Source organism: Metopolophium dirhodum, chromosome 5, assembly GCF_019925205.1.
Source record: "Metopolophium dirhodum isolate CAU chromosome 5, ASM1992520v1, whole genome shotgun sequence".
NCBI lineage: Eukaryota > Metazoa > Arthropoda > Insecta > Hemiptera > Aphididae > Metopolophium > Metopolophium dirhodum.
Genome location: NC_083564.1, coordinates 1460316 through 1478756, shown reverse-complemented (window position 1 = coordinate 1478756; position 18441 = coordinate 1460316). Strand labels below are relative to the sequence as shown.

General features: G+C 32.5%; 2 protein-coding genes across 5 annotated transcripts; one reads left to right on the top strand and one right to left on the bottom strand.

The window, feature by feature from the left end:
- The first annotated feature begins 610 nt into the window (after positions 1-610).
- On the top strand, positions 611-14164 carry LOC132945956 (microtubule-associated protein tau-like). Of its 3 annotated transcripts, XM_061015798.1 has the most exons (10): positions 611-981; positions 1975-2327; positions 3054-4740; positions 6383-6417; positions 6637-6775; positions 6876-7081; positions 7747-7932; positions 10225-10263; positions 11841-12002; positions 13203-14164. In XM_061015798.1, the coding sequence occupies exons 2-10, from the start codon at positions 2247-2249 to the stop codon at positions 13434-13436; spliced, it is 2769 nt and encodes a 922-aa protein (XP_060871781.1). In that variant the 5' UTR covers positions 611-981; positions 1975-2246; the 3' UTR covers positions 13437-14164. The 3 variants fall into 3 exon arrangements, with proteins under 3 accessions (XP_060871781.1, XP_060871783.1, XP_060871782.1); XM_061015800.1 differs by lacking the exons at positions 611-981; positions 13203-14164 and adding an exon at positions 12832-13159 and having other exon boundaries at positions 1912-2327; XM_061015799.1 differs by lacking the exons at positions 611-981; positions 10225-10263 and having other exon boundaries at positions 1917-2327.
- Positions 13447-18441, bottom strand: LOC132945957 (cyclin-dependent kinase 2-like). Of its 2 annotated transcripts, XM_061015802.1 has the most exons (6): positions 17847-18425; positions 17474-17646; positions 17081-17288; positions 15421-15696; positions 15092-15298; positions 13447-14164 (listed from the first exon to the last, which is right to left on the bottom strand). In XM_061015802.1, exons 1-6 carry the CDS (start codon positions 17850-17852, stop codon positions 14060-14062), a joined length of 975 nt encoding a protein of 324 aa, XP_060871785.1. In that variant the 5' UTR covers positions 17853-18425; the 3' UTR covers positions 13447-14059. The 2 variants fall into 2 exon arrangements, with proteins under 2 accessions (XP_060871785.1, XP_060871784.1); XM_061015801.1 differs by having other exon boundaries at positions 17474-18441.

Below are 18441 nucleotides of genomic sequence, written 5' to 3'. Positions count from 1 at the left end.
CACCGAAACGAAAACATCGTACTATATTAAAGAGTTTAATCTAACATGTTTGTATTATATTATATTTATAATATAGGTATAATAGGTTACATATTATATTTATTTATATACAGATTTTCTATGTATCGATCAATAGATCTACATTTACTGGTGTCAAAACAGTCTAATTTATAAGAATATTCAATTTTATAGCAATAATATTTAAAAACACAAAAAATCCTTACTAAAAAATAAATTATGATAATGTACCTAGCTGTCTACTAAAAATTAGCACCCTTTGTCCCTATTAAAACTACTTGGCTTATGACAAACAAAATTTTCTTATCGATGAACATACGCAATAAATAGTTTATTATTTTATTCCGTTTAGGTATATTTACCTGTCAAATAACTTAGAATATTGTATGTTTAATTACTAATTTTGTATAAAACTACAATTTATTGGAATGGTTAATAGAAATTAATACACGTAACCACCTTTACATGATTTGATTACTTGATATTTATGGTATTTATTATTATAATATATAGGACATATAGCCTATATAAGTATACCGTTTTTGCATTTTGGAACGTCATGCTAAATATATGACTCACTAAAATATATAAAGTCATAGCAAAACGTCATATGTATTATTATGATTGTTGGAATTTGTTATGTGTGTATATAGTGTTTTTATTGGTGGAAAATATATTTTGTATTTATATATGTATATAAAGTGATGGAGGGAAGAGCCTCCACTCTGTCACCCCTGAAAGCTGTCCCCACCACCAACCCCGCCTAGCTACAGGGAAATCGGGAGCTGTTCGTGCCGTATATAGTATATAGTGTTTTATTAGCGCGTGTATAAGCACGCGAATTTTGATCACGCCGAAGTTTAGAGCTGTATTCGCCGAGCTCAGTGAAGCACAAGAACTTACCAAGCTTTGACACATATTCACGCTCATTTCAGTAGAACTATTATTAAACTCGTCCATAAGGTATGTTATATTATATTACAAATATAATATTATGTGTGTATAGTATTTACACATTTTATATATCTATAAAAGCATTTTGTAATACTCGTTATATTCTGTATAGACAATGATAATCCTCTAAGAACAACGGTTAAAAAATACATTTTTCGATTTTTATCAGGGATTTTGCTCACTTAATTGCAAAATGTATTACAATTTATTGTGTTATTACAAGTGTTAATTTGTGTTAATTGCACAAATATTATTTATATTTTTAATTTTATTAATTTAATCGTTATATAGTAGAACTGCGTTAAGGCGTGGGGCAGTACTATATATTGATATGCATACAGTAGAAAACGAGTTGGTATTTAAACCATATTAACTTTTTAAAAGTATTATAATTATCTATAGACATACACATATTATATATTATATCCATCCGTAATTCTAAAAATATTTAACATCCATATAAACAATTTTCAGTCGAAATCGAATCGAAAAAAAAATTGCGTAGATATTATGATACGCCTGCTTTTCGTGCAGTCGTTTTTGGTTATGGAACAAACTCATATAACTTATAAAATAAACATGATAAATTATAATAGTTATAAGTCGTATATACCGCCATACAGGTATTCATTTTTGGGGTCTCCGTAAATACTCACGGACGTTTAATTTATACATGTATAGCTCCGGAAATCGATGGATGACGTGCAGCGTAGCTTTGGGTGGAATATAGTAGTTTTCCGTTGTCTACCCCTCTTCCCACAGTCTTCAAAACATACCGAATAATCGATTCTGCCCCATTTTGTTCGTGCATTATATGAATATATAGGAATATATATATTTATGTTTTGTGTGTGTAGGCACGATGTCAGTCAGTATATTATTATAATATGTATATATATGTTAAGTGTTCGACGCGTGCGATTCAATATATAGTTACGATTCGCCAGCGGTGTGTATCGTGTTTAAAGCGATGTACCTAAATGTTGTGATTGTCATTTTTAGGTGATCGCAAGAAACGGACGCATACAATACCTATTTAAAAATGTATGCATAACATAATATTGTTCGCTATATTTATAATATAGTCTATGTATATTATCGTTTTAAACGACAAAAGCGTGTTTAAATTATAATTATATACTCTCTTAAATAAATACAAATACACATATATATAGCGCGTAAATAATATATTTTTTATTAATACACACATGGCATCGCGTAACTGCGATACACATTGTGAACACTAACGAAATTAACTAACAATAAAAAATAACATGGACAGCCATCGTCGGAGTAGCATTGTAGAACCCACGGGCGGCGGTTACGTACCGGATACAAGAAGTCAATTGAACACGGTAAGAGACGAATATTTTCACAGTATTGCACTGCTAGAGATATAACACAGGTACAATATTATTGTATAGTATAATTATTGTGAACCATATAATATGGAGCCAGGGAGAGCCACAACAAATATAATAATACGTGTACGCTATGTAAAAATTATTGAAAGTAGATTTACTTACGGTATATTATAGAGAAGTTTCGACGTTGGGCGGTTATTTTTTGTCTGCTAATGAGCGAGCCGTTTTCTTCAAACTATTTTATTGCCTTTCATCATCAACACAATATAATTAGTAATATATTTTATAGTACACTATCGTAGTGTCGTCTATCATAACAATTAATAAACTATTAAGTACATAAACAGTCAGCAGATTGACAAAAAACACAATGACTGTTATATTGTATTGAAAGTTCCTACTAACGAGTTATGAGTTTATGACAATATAGACTATACAAATATGTGTGTTGAACTTAAATTTCATGTCATCTCATACGTGATATTTGGGGTGAAATTTTATAATTTTACAGTCGTTTGAGACTTATTATAGAGATTTGAGGACAAATTAAAGTTACTGTAATAGAATAATTTAATAAAGTGGAACTTGTAACAGCATTGTAATCATAAAAAAACCACTTATTATTTGTGCCAAATTAATATTCAATAAGAAGATAAATATTTGAGAGCGTACGCGCTTGTTTGTAATGTATATACATTTGTATTTTTTCATTGTCAGACGACGGTACAACCCAAGCCACCGCAACAGCGGGCCCCTGAATTCGGTGCAAGACCGCCGCGGCCCGAATTCTATCAGCAAGGTCCGTACGGCGCGCCCAACAGGCCACAGGGACAGCAGCAACGGCCACCACCACCGAGAACACCAGGCGATAATAAGGCCAGTCCTTGGAATCTTATCCGGCAAACTCTGCCACCGGACGTCGGCGTTCGTGGTCCGGGACAGTTACAGCAACAGCGTGGGCCTCCACCGCAGAACTATAACAACATCAACAACAACAACAGCATGCAACAGAGACCACCAATGCAACAAGAACAACAACAGTATAGGCAACAGCTTCCGATGCAGGACCGCCGTGGCCCTACGTCTCGGGTCAGCGAAGACAGGCCGCAGTTCAGGTCGGAAAACGGTAGACAGGCGAGACCCGTAGGAGGTGATGATGACGAAGAAGTAGTGGTCAATTCTTCCATTAACCAACAGCAGCAGCCGGTGCTAAATCGAAGGGATTCGACGGCGTTTATAGGCGGCCGAGCCGGTGACGGAGCAGCTGACCCAAACAAGCAGTGGCAGCCGAGGGCGGTGGCGCCGGGAGCGGTACCGTACGGAAAACCGCAGCAGCAGGAACAACAGTACGGTAGACAATCGTTGGTGATACCTGAGGGACAGGAGCAGACACGTTTTCCGGCTCAGGCAGCCGGCGGGTACAACAGCACCAGGCCCGCGGCTCCACAGGAAGACGATGGTGGCCTCAACGGCAGTAGACAACCGGCGCAGATGCAAAATGGCATGCAAAAAATCAGAGACGTGCAGCCACAACAACAACAACAACAACAACAACAACAACAGCAGCCACAACAACAGAAACAGCAGCAGCAACAACAACAGCAACAACAACAGCAACATTTGTTGACGAGACGGGACAGCGTGTTGGACGCGAATACTGCAAAGGCCGGGGTGGACATGATGTCACGCAGGAACGACGGAGTGGCCGAGTATGGTAGGAGGCCGGCGCCGGATTTGCTGCAGGATGAAGGTGGCAGTAGGCGGCAGCCGGAGCTTACCGGTGGTGCCCGAAGACTGGCGCCCGGGCAGGACTCTGTACAATTAGAGGATGGCAGACGGCCGGCCGCCGAGTTCAAGAAACCGGAACAGGAAGACGTGAGTGGTAGGCGTTTGACGGACTTCAAAAACATCAGATCAGAAGTCGGTCCCGCCGCAGAGTACGGCGCGGCCAGCAGACAGGTGGCCGCGGCGACTAGGCCAGACGACAGACCGTCAGCTGTCAGAGATTACGAACAGCCGCGGTACGAGCGCAAAGGATCGCCGGAAAAAGATCAGCCTGCTGCCCAGAGGCCGGTTGCGGTGGAGCACGGCAACCGGGCATCGGAACTTAGAAAGTTGCACTTCGAAGCCACTCATTTGAAAACGGTCAAGGAGCAACCACGAGTGGCCCACGACGACGGCAGGGTAGGCTCAGCGCGGGGTAGGGAGCCGCCGGTGGATGAGACGAGAGCTGCTAGGGATTACGCGGCCGCGGCGGTGAAGTCGACCGGCAACGGTGACCCGCTAAACGAACGGTACAGAGCGACGTTCACCGCGGCGGAAGACCGCGTTGCCGGCGGAGACGATGAGGTCGTGCCGCAGTTGAGTAAGAACTCCAGGCCCGATACTTTAAAAATAATTAAAGGTATTATTCTATTTCCAGCAGGCCGATTACACGCACTATATTATATTCACCAAACATATTGCATAATATTTATTTATTAATTAATTGTCCTTTGAATATAATATTTCATTTAATTTCGTTATAACAATAATATTACAATGACAGACAAAACGTGACGTAACAATGTTAACAATTATCTAGGTTAACATTATAAAGTACTAAATAGGTACTAAAATTAGATTTATAATATTTCTTTTACATAAAACATAAATAATTTGTGAATGCAGTAGTTTCATACACCGCTACGTCGAATGCATACAACCCGTTGCTATTGAAGTATATTATACTAGGTATGCCAACACGTGTTGTGTACTTGACTCTTATACTGTAAAATTGAACGTTTAAAACGGAGCTGTACGCATATGCGTGATGAACTTAATGGGGGGAGGCTATAGCCTTTAATATTTAGGGTACACAACATATTTTCTAAAAATGTCACTAAAAAAATTTATGGGTGAGGGAACTAAAATTCGGGGGGGGGGGGGCGGCTATAGCCCATCGTATTCAAATATTTAAATGTTCACCGCATTACGATAATCATGTGGTGTCCCACAAAAGCCACTGTAGTGGTGTTTACCGATGGCACTTTAGAGATGCACACTCAATACTACAACTGCACGCTTATTAAATCCATAAGTGGACGCTACGTCGCTACACAGACATATTTTGGTGTTTCCGTCTTACGAGTGCATAATATACCAAATTTACCCTCAGTAGACCACGTTTAGTTTCTTTAGTTTAAAAGTTAAAGTGAATCGACCTATTATGAAACTTGATGGTAAGAACATTATTTGTGTTTGTATTCCAGATTTGTACGATAATTCAGTTTTTAAGTTAGTTTTAGCATTTTTAATTGGCGCTTTATTAAATACGCAATATTTGGTAAAAAATTGAACTATTATAAAAACCCACATACAAACACATATAATACTATTTTCTTACTTCTTACCATCCATATTCACAATAGGTCAATTCACTCTAGTTTTTAAGCTAGGTAACGAAGCTAAACGTGATATGATGTGCGTAAGTTTGCTATGTTACACACTTGTAAGACGGAGACAACTAATGTCCGTGTAGCGTCCTCTTAAATCATTAAGTATGTCATATTCTGCACTCAATTTTATAATACCTATTATATTATTACGTCATACATCATATACATGTTAGGTACTTATATAAGTATACCTATATATTTGCATATTATTGTTTGTTATATATTATATAACATAACATATACATATGGTTTTCATATGTTTTGGTATGTTTTTACATAAATAAATGTGTCTACCTATGTGGTATGTATAAATTTAATTGTTAATCAATAAAAGTATGTGTAATAAATTACAGCTTCAACTTATATAATAGTAGAGTATACGCAAATTATTAAAACTACCTATATAATATATACTTACGTATTACTATTGATATTATAATACATAGAAAATAATAAATTTCAATTGCACGCCTATATTATTATAATATTATTATTATTATATTATTAACATTCACAATAAATGTTTCGAATATTTATATGTACCCATATCTATGTAAAATAACAAAATAAATATTAATTAATTTGTTTTTATCTGATTGTATATTTCAGACAATGAACCTCTCAAAGATTCGTCAAACTCTAAAGTAAGTCGTCTTCTGTGTATTTATTGTTTAACTCCTTACTCGTTGTAGGTTGTGACTTGTATGTATCTATAGATACAGCTACACCTACATAGATATAATTCATATTCTAAGAGAATGTTCGGTTGTAGGAACACTGCAGAACCATCATTATAAATTATTATAATAGATTATACCTACGACTATAATAGTAATACGTTTATTACTGTTGTCGACATACAGGGCGATCGTCAGAACGATAATGACGTGGGCAAGTCGCCGAGCAAAATCCCGAAAAAAGACCGTTCAGAATTGAAAACTCCCACCCGAGCGGTTACGCCAAAGTCTCCTTCGGAGAGCGTGATGTCAATCGGACAAAAGAGTGAGTGACGACAACCACGGGGTGTGCCGTGTGGCGGAATCGAATTCCGTTGACTGTTCGTTACTATATTGTACTTATGTCGTTTTGGTAATATGTATAGGGTTGCCGATGAACAAAGTGCAAGTGGGATCTGCGCCATCTCCGAATCTCAAGGTAGTCCGGTCGAAAGTCGGATCACTGCAGAACACCAGTCACAAACCGGGCGGCGGGCAAGTGAAAATCGAAAACAGAAAACTCGAATGGAAAGCCGGTACGAGAGTCGAGGCCAAAAATGACGCTTACGTTCCCGGCGGTGGCGACAAAAAGGTAATAATAATAATAATATCATGGATATTATAATATTAATATGAGGCACGAAATACAGCTGAACTCTATTATAGGTACCTATATATTTTGTAATGTCGACATTGCATATGTGTGCTAATGATAGTTATTATGAATGATGTTGTATTGCAGCTATGATACGCCTTGTAAATAGAATATAAAGTTCAATATATAAATTTAATTTTTCATTATAGGTAAACTATACACTAAAAACCCAAGGCTATTTAATAGCTAGCACGCGATTACTTTCAGTGGTGCTAGTGCAGGCCACAGGGACTGGAAATACAATTTGACCCCGGGGAAACAGAAAATACGGCCCATATTTAAAAATATTTTTAAGTTATCGACCCAAATTTTCACCAAGCCCAAGCGGAGATCACCCACACTTATAAAAATATTTTGTAAAATTAAATCGGGGATGAACATATTTTGCTGTAATATTTAGTTAATTTCTAAAAGGGGAAATTGTGAAAACTGAAATGTTTAATTAAATGCGATAATTTAATCAGTACCGATATTATCATATTATTATATACCTAATTTATATTATTTCATCATCTTATAATAATTGTCATATTATTTCCGTTATTATTTATTTAATTTGAATTGTATTGAAATGTATAAACCTAAAATGTTTATTTTTGTAGATTCAAAGTGTTAAGCTGCAGTGGAACGCCAAACCTAAAGTCGGTTCACTGGACAACAAAACCCACAAGCCGGGGGGAGGTGACAAAAAAATCGAAACAGTTAAGCTCGACTTCAAAGATAAGGCAAAACCGAAAATTGGGTCTAAAGACAACATTAAACACACTCCCGGCGGAGGAGCTGTCAAGGTAATGTTATAATAATACCAGCAGTGGTACACAAATTAAAAACAACTTGTTTTTTTAACTAGATTTTCAATCTCCGTTTGATTGGTATACTATGTAATTATATACCTATAATATACCTAATATATATCGTGTGTCCACGAAACCAGGGTAAACTCTACAACTAAATTACCCATGTTACTCAGTACCCCAAACATATTTTTGAATTCGGTTTAAGTGACAAGAAACTAGACTATTGGATCATCAATCTATCGTAGACAGAATTCTAAAATAATATGTATATGGTGCCTACTGAGTAATATAGGTAGTAGAGTGTACCCAGTTTTCGCAGACAAACGGTATATATATATATTATACCGTCGTCTGAATTATAAATTATAATATAGGTTCTAATAGAAAATTGATTCGTTCTGACTTCTGATATACCACGACGCGTGAGGTATAGGTAATCTTGTTTTCTATTTTATTTTAAAAGTTCTTGTTTAAAAATCTTGTAAGGATACTGTGATGTATATTATAGATAGTTACGAACATTATAATCGTCATGTATTACCTAGATATTCTATGTATTTTATGTCATCAACTAAATAGGTACAAGAATCAAAATATCACAAACATTTTAATTTATTATATTTCAGTATTTCAGTCTTTCAATCTTTCCATATAATATTTTTGAAATTGAAATTGAATTATTGAACTGTATTCGATTCGTATTTAAAATCAAAAGGTAAAATAATAATAATAATTATATTTCGATGAAAAGAATTACCTAGCTATTATTTAGGTAGAGTAATACAAATTATTTGATATCCCTGGGAAAATTCCATGGGATGAAAAAAGAACATACCTTTTCCTCCAAGGTAGTTATTAATCATAGACCTATAAACTATAATATTATATGGACAGCGCTAAGAGAGATAAGTCAGGGGTATGATAGAGTGAGCGAGAAAAGAAACAAAGTAGTAAAATTTATTCAGTTCCTTATATTTCGGGCTCCTTCACTACTTTATGTTCTTTCCCTCTCTGGTTATATGATCACTTAGCAATGATAGCAGGGCGGAGTGGAATGCGCTGTCCATTAGTTTATAGGTCTAATATATGATATACACATCAACCTATATATTATGATTAAAATTAAAGTGTGAAATATTATAACACTCATAACCAACACTATTTAAATATTTTATGACTTATTAATTTTTAAATATCAGTTTGCATTGTTAACTGAGTGACTTGTGTGTTGTATGTGCTAAGTCCCTGACCTTTGAAAAATAATTCCATATCAATATAATATGTACATAACTAAAACCACACGATTCGTGGAAAATATCGTTCGGTTACCGTATTCATATCTATAGATACGATTATACAAATATCAGTTATTGCAGTATTTCAACTTGTTGATTAATAATTGATTGTTTAACCATTAGGAATTAATATTATATACATACCTTTATAGGTGGCGGTGGGAATAGAACGTAGGAGTGCAAAGTACACTCAAATAATATATAATCAAGCCCTCTAAAAATATGTCACATTTGACGAAATATTTTATTATTTTATAGCTTAATAATATAAGTTATAATATTTGAACGATTTGTTATTATTTTAAAACTTCAAACTATTTATACATTAGATTCTATTTTTGTGGATTTTATCTTTGGCTTGATGCCCTGACCCGTTTCATTCCGTTGATGAGTACTCAAACATTTATTTTTTTTATTAAACTAAAAAATATTTTACATTTTTCTGTAAGAGAAATATTATGCTTGTTAATTAGACATACCTAGGTAATATTCTCTATATAAATGTTGGACTTTCTCTAATACTATTTGATATTAAATCGCCGCGTATGGGCTATGTTCTACCATAGAACAATAAATAATGGTTCTACATTCTACACAAATACGTCTTACCTACCTATAATTAGCTGCAGAGTGCAGGTACTGTATTATAATATTATGTTATGTGCCTTGTGTAACATTTTATATTGTTATTAGGTAGGTATAATACATATTTGTGGTATGAAATCTTATAGGCACGATATTAGTCAAATAATACTAGGTGTCTATCCCGATATAGTTGTCATAACTACAATGAGTCTAAATTAATGCTTAAAGAAATCTTTTTTTTTGTAAAGGTTAATCAAAACGTAGTTTTTAGTATTATTTTTCAACAACTTTACTTCGAACAGATTCTAATAAGAGTCATATAATGACCTAGTAATATTATTATTGTTTATCAAGAAGGCTGTGTAATTTTTTTTTTATGGAAAACCATATTTTAATTTTTTAGAGCCAATCCATACAATTATTAGAAAAGGATTCGCACGACGTGAGTAAATACAAAATTAGGTCGCAAGACGCGTATGTACCTTATATATGTATGTGTAATGTGTATAATGTATATATATATATACACACATATACATAGCAGGAGGTACCTACTCGTAATATAATAATATATATATATATTCACCAAGTCACAACGCTTAATGCATATACATATATTTAGGGCCGTAAAATATACCTATAGAATATGCAAAACTGTTTGTACAAACGAGTGTGCGTGTTCATGTCTTACACTGCAATACTATAATATTATTATATACCTACATTTTATTATAAACAGTACACCGTTTCCACAGTCTTTATATTATATATTATTATACACTGATTGTTCTGTGTTCATTTTTTTGGTCTCTGCAAATATTTATACATATATTACATATCTAGGTATAACGTTTTAAGTGTGTTATTTGTGGACGTTATATAAAAAAAAACAGCAATCCGTTTCAAATAATATTATACAGAGCGACATAAATTCGTGTTACGCCGAGGAAATGTTACGATTTTTATTACTTATGCGAATACCTATGGCTATAATCAATAATCATCATTCATCCAATCAGCCTACCGTTAAGTGTCATATTAAATGTGTGAATGTTGCGAATGACCTTAAATGGCGGTATTTACTTATTCGAAATATAAAATGTACCTATATAACGAGTAACGACCTAGGTACCTACCAAATTTTTGCTAAAATAAAGTAAATATTCAATTAAAATGTTTAGGGCACCCCTTAAATAATATAAAAAATGTTTAAAAGTCTGGTCCTTACGTCCAAAAACCTGAATTTAAATACACTTATTATGAAAGTAATAAGCGGATGAATCGACGAGTGGATAGACGAACACCCAGAAAGGTAATCTAACGATAAGATAACCAGGGTTGAAGGCAGAAGCGCAGACAATGGGCTATTCTGAACAAATCATAGAAAAACTGGACAAATGCTCTATAATTGGGGCTTTAAATCTACATCCGAACGTGAAAAACTCTTACACATAGTTGAAGAATGCCCGAGGCGATATTCAACTTGGGCATACGAAAAATCTCTACATGGCCACACTAGAAGCAATCATCATCTATATCTCAAACCTAGACGTCCAAATCTAAAACGCGTTCAATTCTATATAAGTTTACAAAGAACAGTGTTTACCTGTACCTTATTTATTAACTAGGTATCTCAACTATTTTAACTATTGTTTTATTTGCTTAGTTTTTTTTTTTGATCTAGTCACGTATTATATATTTTATTAGTTGTTAATGTTTAAATGTATCGCCTATGAAAAATAAATAACTAAAAGTTAAACAAAAATTAGGCCAATTAGGGTGAGCAAGCTAGGTGAATCACTCGGTATAATATCATTATACCTTTATCGGTAGGTAGTTCATATTATATACATACACACATAAAACAAAACTATAATATTCACAACGGATTGCTGCGCTATAAAAACGTACCTACGCTGTTCCTGTTTTACGTGCACATAAATCGCATATAAAATACATACCTATTGTTGTTATTATGTACCTATAATATTATTAAACACGTATTATATGAATATATAGATCGAGGATCAAAAAGTGGACGTCATTAAAGCCCAGAGCAAGGTCGGCTCGTTGGATAACATGAAACACAGACCAGGTGGTGGAGAGGTGAAAATATTTGATGACAAGAGTTACATAAAACAAACGACCGCGGGACAGATCGGAACGCCAACAAAAACGCAGGTAAAATATATTGTTATTTATATTATTATTTTATTAACGTTCGTATGTAGGTAAAGTATACGTAGAGGCACTTAAGCTAAAGCTATGGAGATTGTTATAACGCTGATTCGGTAACTAGGTACCTAGGCTATCATTATAATATCTTTTCCAACGTTAATGTTTGAAAAGTTATAATATAATTTGTACTGCCATCAAGCTATACATATTTATATTTTTATTCAAAGACGACCCCTTGTATTAGAAAATTATTTGTCTTCATGATTATTTACTATTATAGATATTTAGATGAGCGGGATTAGTGATCAGATATATATAGGTATATTTGGCATATACTCCCCATTTTCAAATTTAAATACCCACCTATGACTATTTATAGAAAAAATGTTAAGCTATCAGAAAACAATAAAAAAATTATTTTTTATAGAAAAATACAGTATTATATTTAGTTCTTACAAGAACTTAAAATTATATAAAATAATAATACTGATCTGGAGTGGCTTATTAATTTGTTCAATTACTGTAACTACGGTGTTTTCTATGATATTCAATATTACATTTAGCCCTATAGCTTATAGGTACCTAACATAAAAAGAACTTTCCATATTTAATCATGGACAAGTTTAAGTAGGTTAAGCTTCTTGTATACTTCATGTCTACACATAAATATAATTATACAAGTATTAATTTATATTATTCATTATATGTATTTTTAACCACTACATTAAATTATTCTCACACCTCGTTACGAGGGCTTTATTAAGCACTAAACGTATGTATCGAACATCACAATATTTGTATAAATTGCACAGCTTTAACAATTTATTTACAGAGTTCGAGATCATCGCAGGCCGGCAATGTAGCTGAACAAGAAATTTAGACCACCATCATCACTTCATAAGCGTTATTTTGTTATTACGTATTTCATACTCGAAATACACATTATATAATAATAATATAGTATTTAATGCTTTTGATAAGGCTCTATTAAAGCCAGAGCACATATTATCATATATTGATTATTACTGAATAATATGTTTGCACTACCGTAAAACACTCACTGGTACTTGTACGTATTAATAATAATCTAATGTAAAAAGCATCATTTTGTACTAAGTTTTATCGATTTTAAAATACAACTTTATTATCTCTTTTTGTAACACTACAACAATATTGTTGTTATTGCGTTTCATTGTTGCATAGCTCCGGAGGAGTTCTAGTTTGAAAAGTCCATTAAGTATGAAGTTATATAGTCCCGACGAACGACCCAAAAGCCATGTGAAAATTGTCGTTACACCAACAAGTGAGGAGGATTTGTACAATAAAATAGCAACAGACGACAGCAAAGGAGGACCTAGGCGATCAGCATACATTCGATCACCTTCAATACACAATAATATAGTTATACCCGAAGAGGCAGTTAAAACAAAAAAATGATAAGATGTAATCAAAATTTATAAAGAACTATGTATTTTTTCATCTATTGTGCAGAACGTTTTCATAAAAACATTCCAGATGTGGCATGAGGTTACTACATTTACAGTTCCTGATATTAGCAGCATAGTTGAGATGTTGGAATTTAATGTTTTAGATATATGGTACAATATGCACATTTGTGTGATGATAATAAGAATAATAATAATTAATAAATGGCTTAATTCAAATACTGATACAAAATCAAAATATAATACAGTAAGTACAAGAGTAATTATGGGATAAATTGCATATTTAACTATACAAAAATTAATAAGGGGAAAAAAATCAAAACAAAATAAAGTACATAATAAAATAAAATTTTCAACAAAAAGGAAAAAAAAATGAATACATTAATCTTGTTACAGGTTTGAACTCGTGTCGATTATTTTTTATATATGTTTTTGGCCCAAAGCAAGTCATAATATTAACTTAAATTTTAACTTTTGGTCAATGGTAGTATTTCACTAACTATTTACACTTTAAAATTTAAAATTTAATTTGGTATAACTAGAATGTACTCAACACTCCAAAATAAACCAGATATTCATAACTCACTAAAAAAAGTTAAAAATTATCGATATTATTTAAGGTGTTTCCGGTAGAGATGCCAGTCTTAAACTATGAAAATAATCCATTTCCAATATTTTTTCAGCCGACATTCTGTTTGCCGGATTGTAGGTACACATTGCCTGTTATTAAAGAAAAATACATTAATTATAACATAAAATATATTGTTACTTACATTTAATTATCTCTAAGAATAAGCTTATATTATTGATTTAATTTTCACATTATTGAAAAATGTGGTATTTTATAATCTGGGATTAAAAATAATAATATAATATTATTAATTATAATATTAAAACTAACATTATTTTCATATACCTACTCATATCCAAGTAATGGTAATTTACAATCTGATATTTTGTTATTATTTTCCAATATAATGACATTCAGTATTTTCTACATAACATGTAATATAGAAAATAAATCTTAGACTTTTTAATAAAATATTTTCTTAGTTTCACTTGTACCTAAGACGTATTTATAAGACGTTTATAATAAATAATAGCTAATATGTAATATAAAATATATTTGATGTATTAAGAGATTTTGCCATTATACTATTTACTTCTTCAGGCAGATAATTTCAGTTTTATTGGATACCACTTATCTTTTAAAATTAATAAAATGAATGATAGAAATGTAATGAAACAAATAATATTCTTTCAAATAAATCTTTAATATCTAAAATCAATGTTTTAAGAAACCACTAATCAAGGTACCTTGATTAAGAGGACGCCACATGGGCATTTGTTATCTCAATCGTACAACATGGCAATTTTTAAGTTTGTAAAACGGAGACATCATGTGCCGTCCTCTTAACACATGGTATAGATTAATAATTAAAATAACATCATTATTCAAATTTAAACTACTATTATACCTATATGTATAAAATTAAATGAATAATAATACGTTTATAACATTCATTTCATTACTCAACTAGCACATATTTTTAATTTTTATGTGACTGTAGTTATTTTTGTTTTGATTTTAATTCATTTAATATTGTTAGTGTTTTTATTATTCTGTTAATAAACACTCTTACTCACATAAAACACATTTTGTTGATTTTTATCAGAGAGTTCAGGTAAGAAATCTTCAATAAGGCGTGCTTCCCATAGTGGGAATAATGGTTTAAAATCTGGTAATTGATCTACTCCAGGCCATGTGACATCTGTTGGAGTTCCAAGAGTCCGAAAGATTCTAAATAACTGGTCAATTTCTGAATCGCCCGGAAACAATGGCCTTAAAGTCATCTATTTAAATAAAACAACACAATAAAAACATAAAGTTTGAATAAAGTATTGTGTTTATTATTGTTTAAACTTTTTTTTTTAATAACTTTTTAATAAAAGACAAATGCATTTTAAAAACTCACCATTTCTGTGAATATACACCCAAGGCTCCAGAGATCTACAGCCATGGTGTATACTTTAGCTCCTAACAATATTTCAGGAGCTCTATACCATAAAGTAATAACTTCATGTGTATAGTTACGGAGGGGAAATGAAAATGCTCTAGCTAATCCAAAGTCTGCCAATTTTATTATACCACCTGCAGTATTTACTAAAAGGTTTTGTGGCTTCAGATCTCGATGAATTATGCGATGAATATGACAATACGCTAATGCATTTAGTATTTGGTATAAGTAACTCTGAAAGTTAAAAAAAAATTGTACATAAAAAATATTAAAAATAAGAAAATAAGGTTAAAATAAAATAAAATTAATGAAATGTCATCATAAATACTTTATAAAATAAATTTGTCAAGAATAGTTTAATGAAGTATTAACTAATAACAATTTAACTATACTTAAGCAAGTAAGTATAATAAGAATATATTAAATAAATTTAAAAAAACTATAAATTAATAAATAAAATTGTCATAAGGTTTTATTGTAGGTACTTATGGTCAGGAGTAATAGCCAATAGGGAAGAACTCTGAAAACAATTCCCCTGTAGTTATTGGTTCTAAAGTAGGGAGGGAGGGGAGAGAGAAAAAGGGTAGTTGTCAGGAAAAAATATTTTTAATTTTAATAGCTAATAATTTAATGGGTAAATCTCAAATTGTGAAATTATTATTTTCTCAGGGCAATGGCCAAATGCAAAATAATTTTAATATTCCAATAAAATCTATATTATTTAAAAACTAATTTTTTCTTAGTAAATCTATTTACAAATTAAAAAAAAAAAAAACAGTACAGTACAGAAGTGAGTATACCTCGTTATTGAGTAGGCATTATGATGAACATTTTAAATTTTAATTCAATGATAAATCATTGTGTACAATAAAAAATGATTCTGAATGAAGGTGGTCTAACTTTTTGATAACTAAAGTTATTAAACAATTGTTTTAGTAATAATTTGAACATTTTAACAAATTTATAATTTTTGAATTTCCAAATATTTTGAAAAGTACTGTTACTGAAATTGTTTACTTTTGATCTCATCAAAGTACAAACTAGATCCATTTTGCTACCAGAAACCCCCTTAAAGTTTAAAATCAAATGATTTTTTCCACTATAAAAGTGTTATCAGACATAAAAAAAATATGCACATCATTTTAAAATCAATGAACCATAATTATAATATTATAGTCTTTTGTTTTTAAACATAAAAAGTAATTGTTTTACTATTGTGGAAAAATTACCATAATTTAGTAAATAATTGGAATACCTACTTCTTATGATATTGCTGTGTATGTTCCTGTGTAAGTAATGTACCAAATTCATGTCATAAATCAATATTTAAGAATAAAATGTGTATAATAGTGAACTTAAAGTACCTACCTACCTATGACATTTTCAATAAATTAAAAAGTAAAATATTGAGAATTTAAATTCTTAAATAAAGTACCTATGCAAAAATAATTTTTATCTAATTTTGTTTTTGATTAAATCCAAGCAGAAAATATTTATTTTATTATTATGTAATTATAAATTGAACAAGAACTATTAACAACATATCTATTAAATGAGGATGATGGTGTTACATTATAGTAATATCTATAATTATTATATTCCTCTAAGTTAATCTCACCTTAATTTGAGGTTCAGGTAATCCGAATCCAAATTCTTTTCTGCGCAATTCTAATACTTTTTTTAAATCATAGTCCATAAATTCAAATACTAAAAACAATTTCTTGTCAGACATAATGACATCATAGAGTTTAACGACATTTTCATGGTTTATTTCCTTCAACAATGAAATCTCTCTCATGGCTGTCGAAGGTACACCTTCTGCACTTCTGTACAATCCACGAAAGGTTAGTTTATTACAACGTAGGTACAAAAACACGTCACACAAAGATGGTACACACAGTCAAGTGGACAAAATTATCTTGAGACTGACGGAGATATTAAGACACATGGCGACTTGCATTTCTGGCAAGAACTAAATCTAACTGGGCAGTTGTCAAAAAAAAAAACTTACGATTCCATCCTGACTTTTTTCAGGGCAACAAACTTGCCGGTCTGCTTGTCTAACGCTTTGTACACGACTCCATACGTCCCTTCGCCAATCTGCTCCAGCTTGTCATAGTTGACGTTGATGCTGACATTTTTCGTTGGACCTTCTTTCACAAACTGTCTACTCTTCACGGCGCTCTGCAAAAAAAATTTCACAAGAAGTGACACACGCGCGCGCGCGCTCAGACACACACACACACACACACAACCATACATAAAGGTAGGCAAATGGATAGGTATTTATTTTAATATATTACATTTAATGTCATGTATAAAATATATAAATATTATATAAGAATAATAAATTATTTCTATATCGTGCACAAAACATCATATACCTGCATGTCTCGTTGGCCGCCGTATATGGGGATAGGCACAGGAAGTACCGAAAATCTGGTACTTGCAGCGCACTGGATGACGTCGTCCAAAAATCGGTTAGTCGGTCGACAAACGTCGTACGTACTGTGGGCGTCACGAAACGCAGAGAAAAGAATACGAATTGCGGAGAAACAACAACGGTGGTAAAAAATTGCGTCCGGTCAAATTCGCGGTGGAGATGGTGCGGTATAACAGTCGACGAGCAACGACGTAAGACTCGAACGAAGAAAAAAAATAGTTAATGTAAACATTGTAAACAAATGCCCGATGATAAAGTCAGATTTTCCCGCCGTTTTCACATTCGCACATGCACCGAGACGGCCCAGAGCTACCAGACGGATCGGAACGAAATACCGGGTGAAATATCCCGCCGTACGCGAGTCTCGTATAGAATATTATTAAAACTCGCGGATATGACATAAAAATAATATAATAAATTAATAGAGATATTTATTTATTTTGTTTATCTTGTTTCTGTCACTGGTTTGATTTCCCTTTAAATTTGAAGTGGTTACTTACATATAACATTATGTACACAGACCGGAATCGTTTATG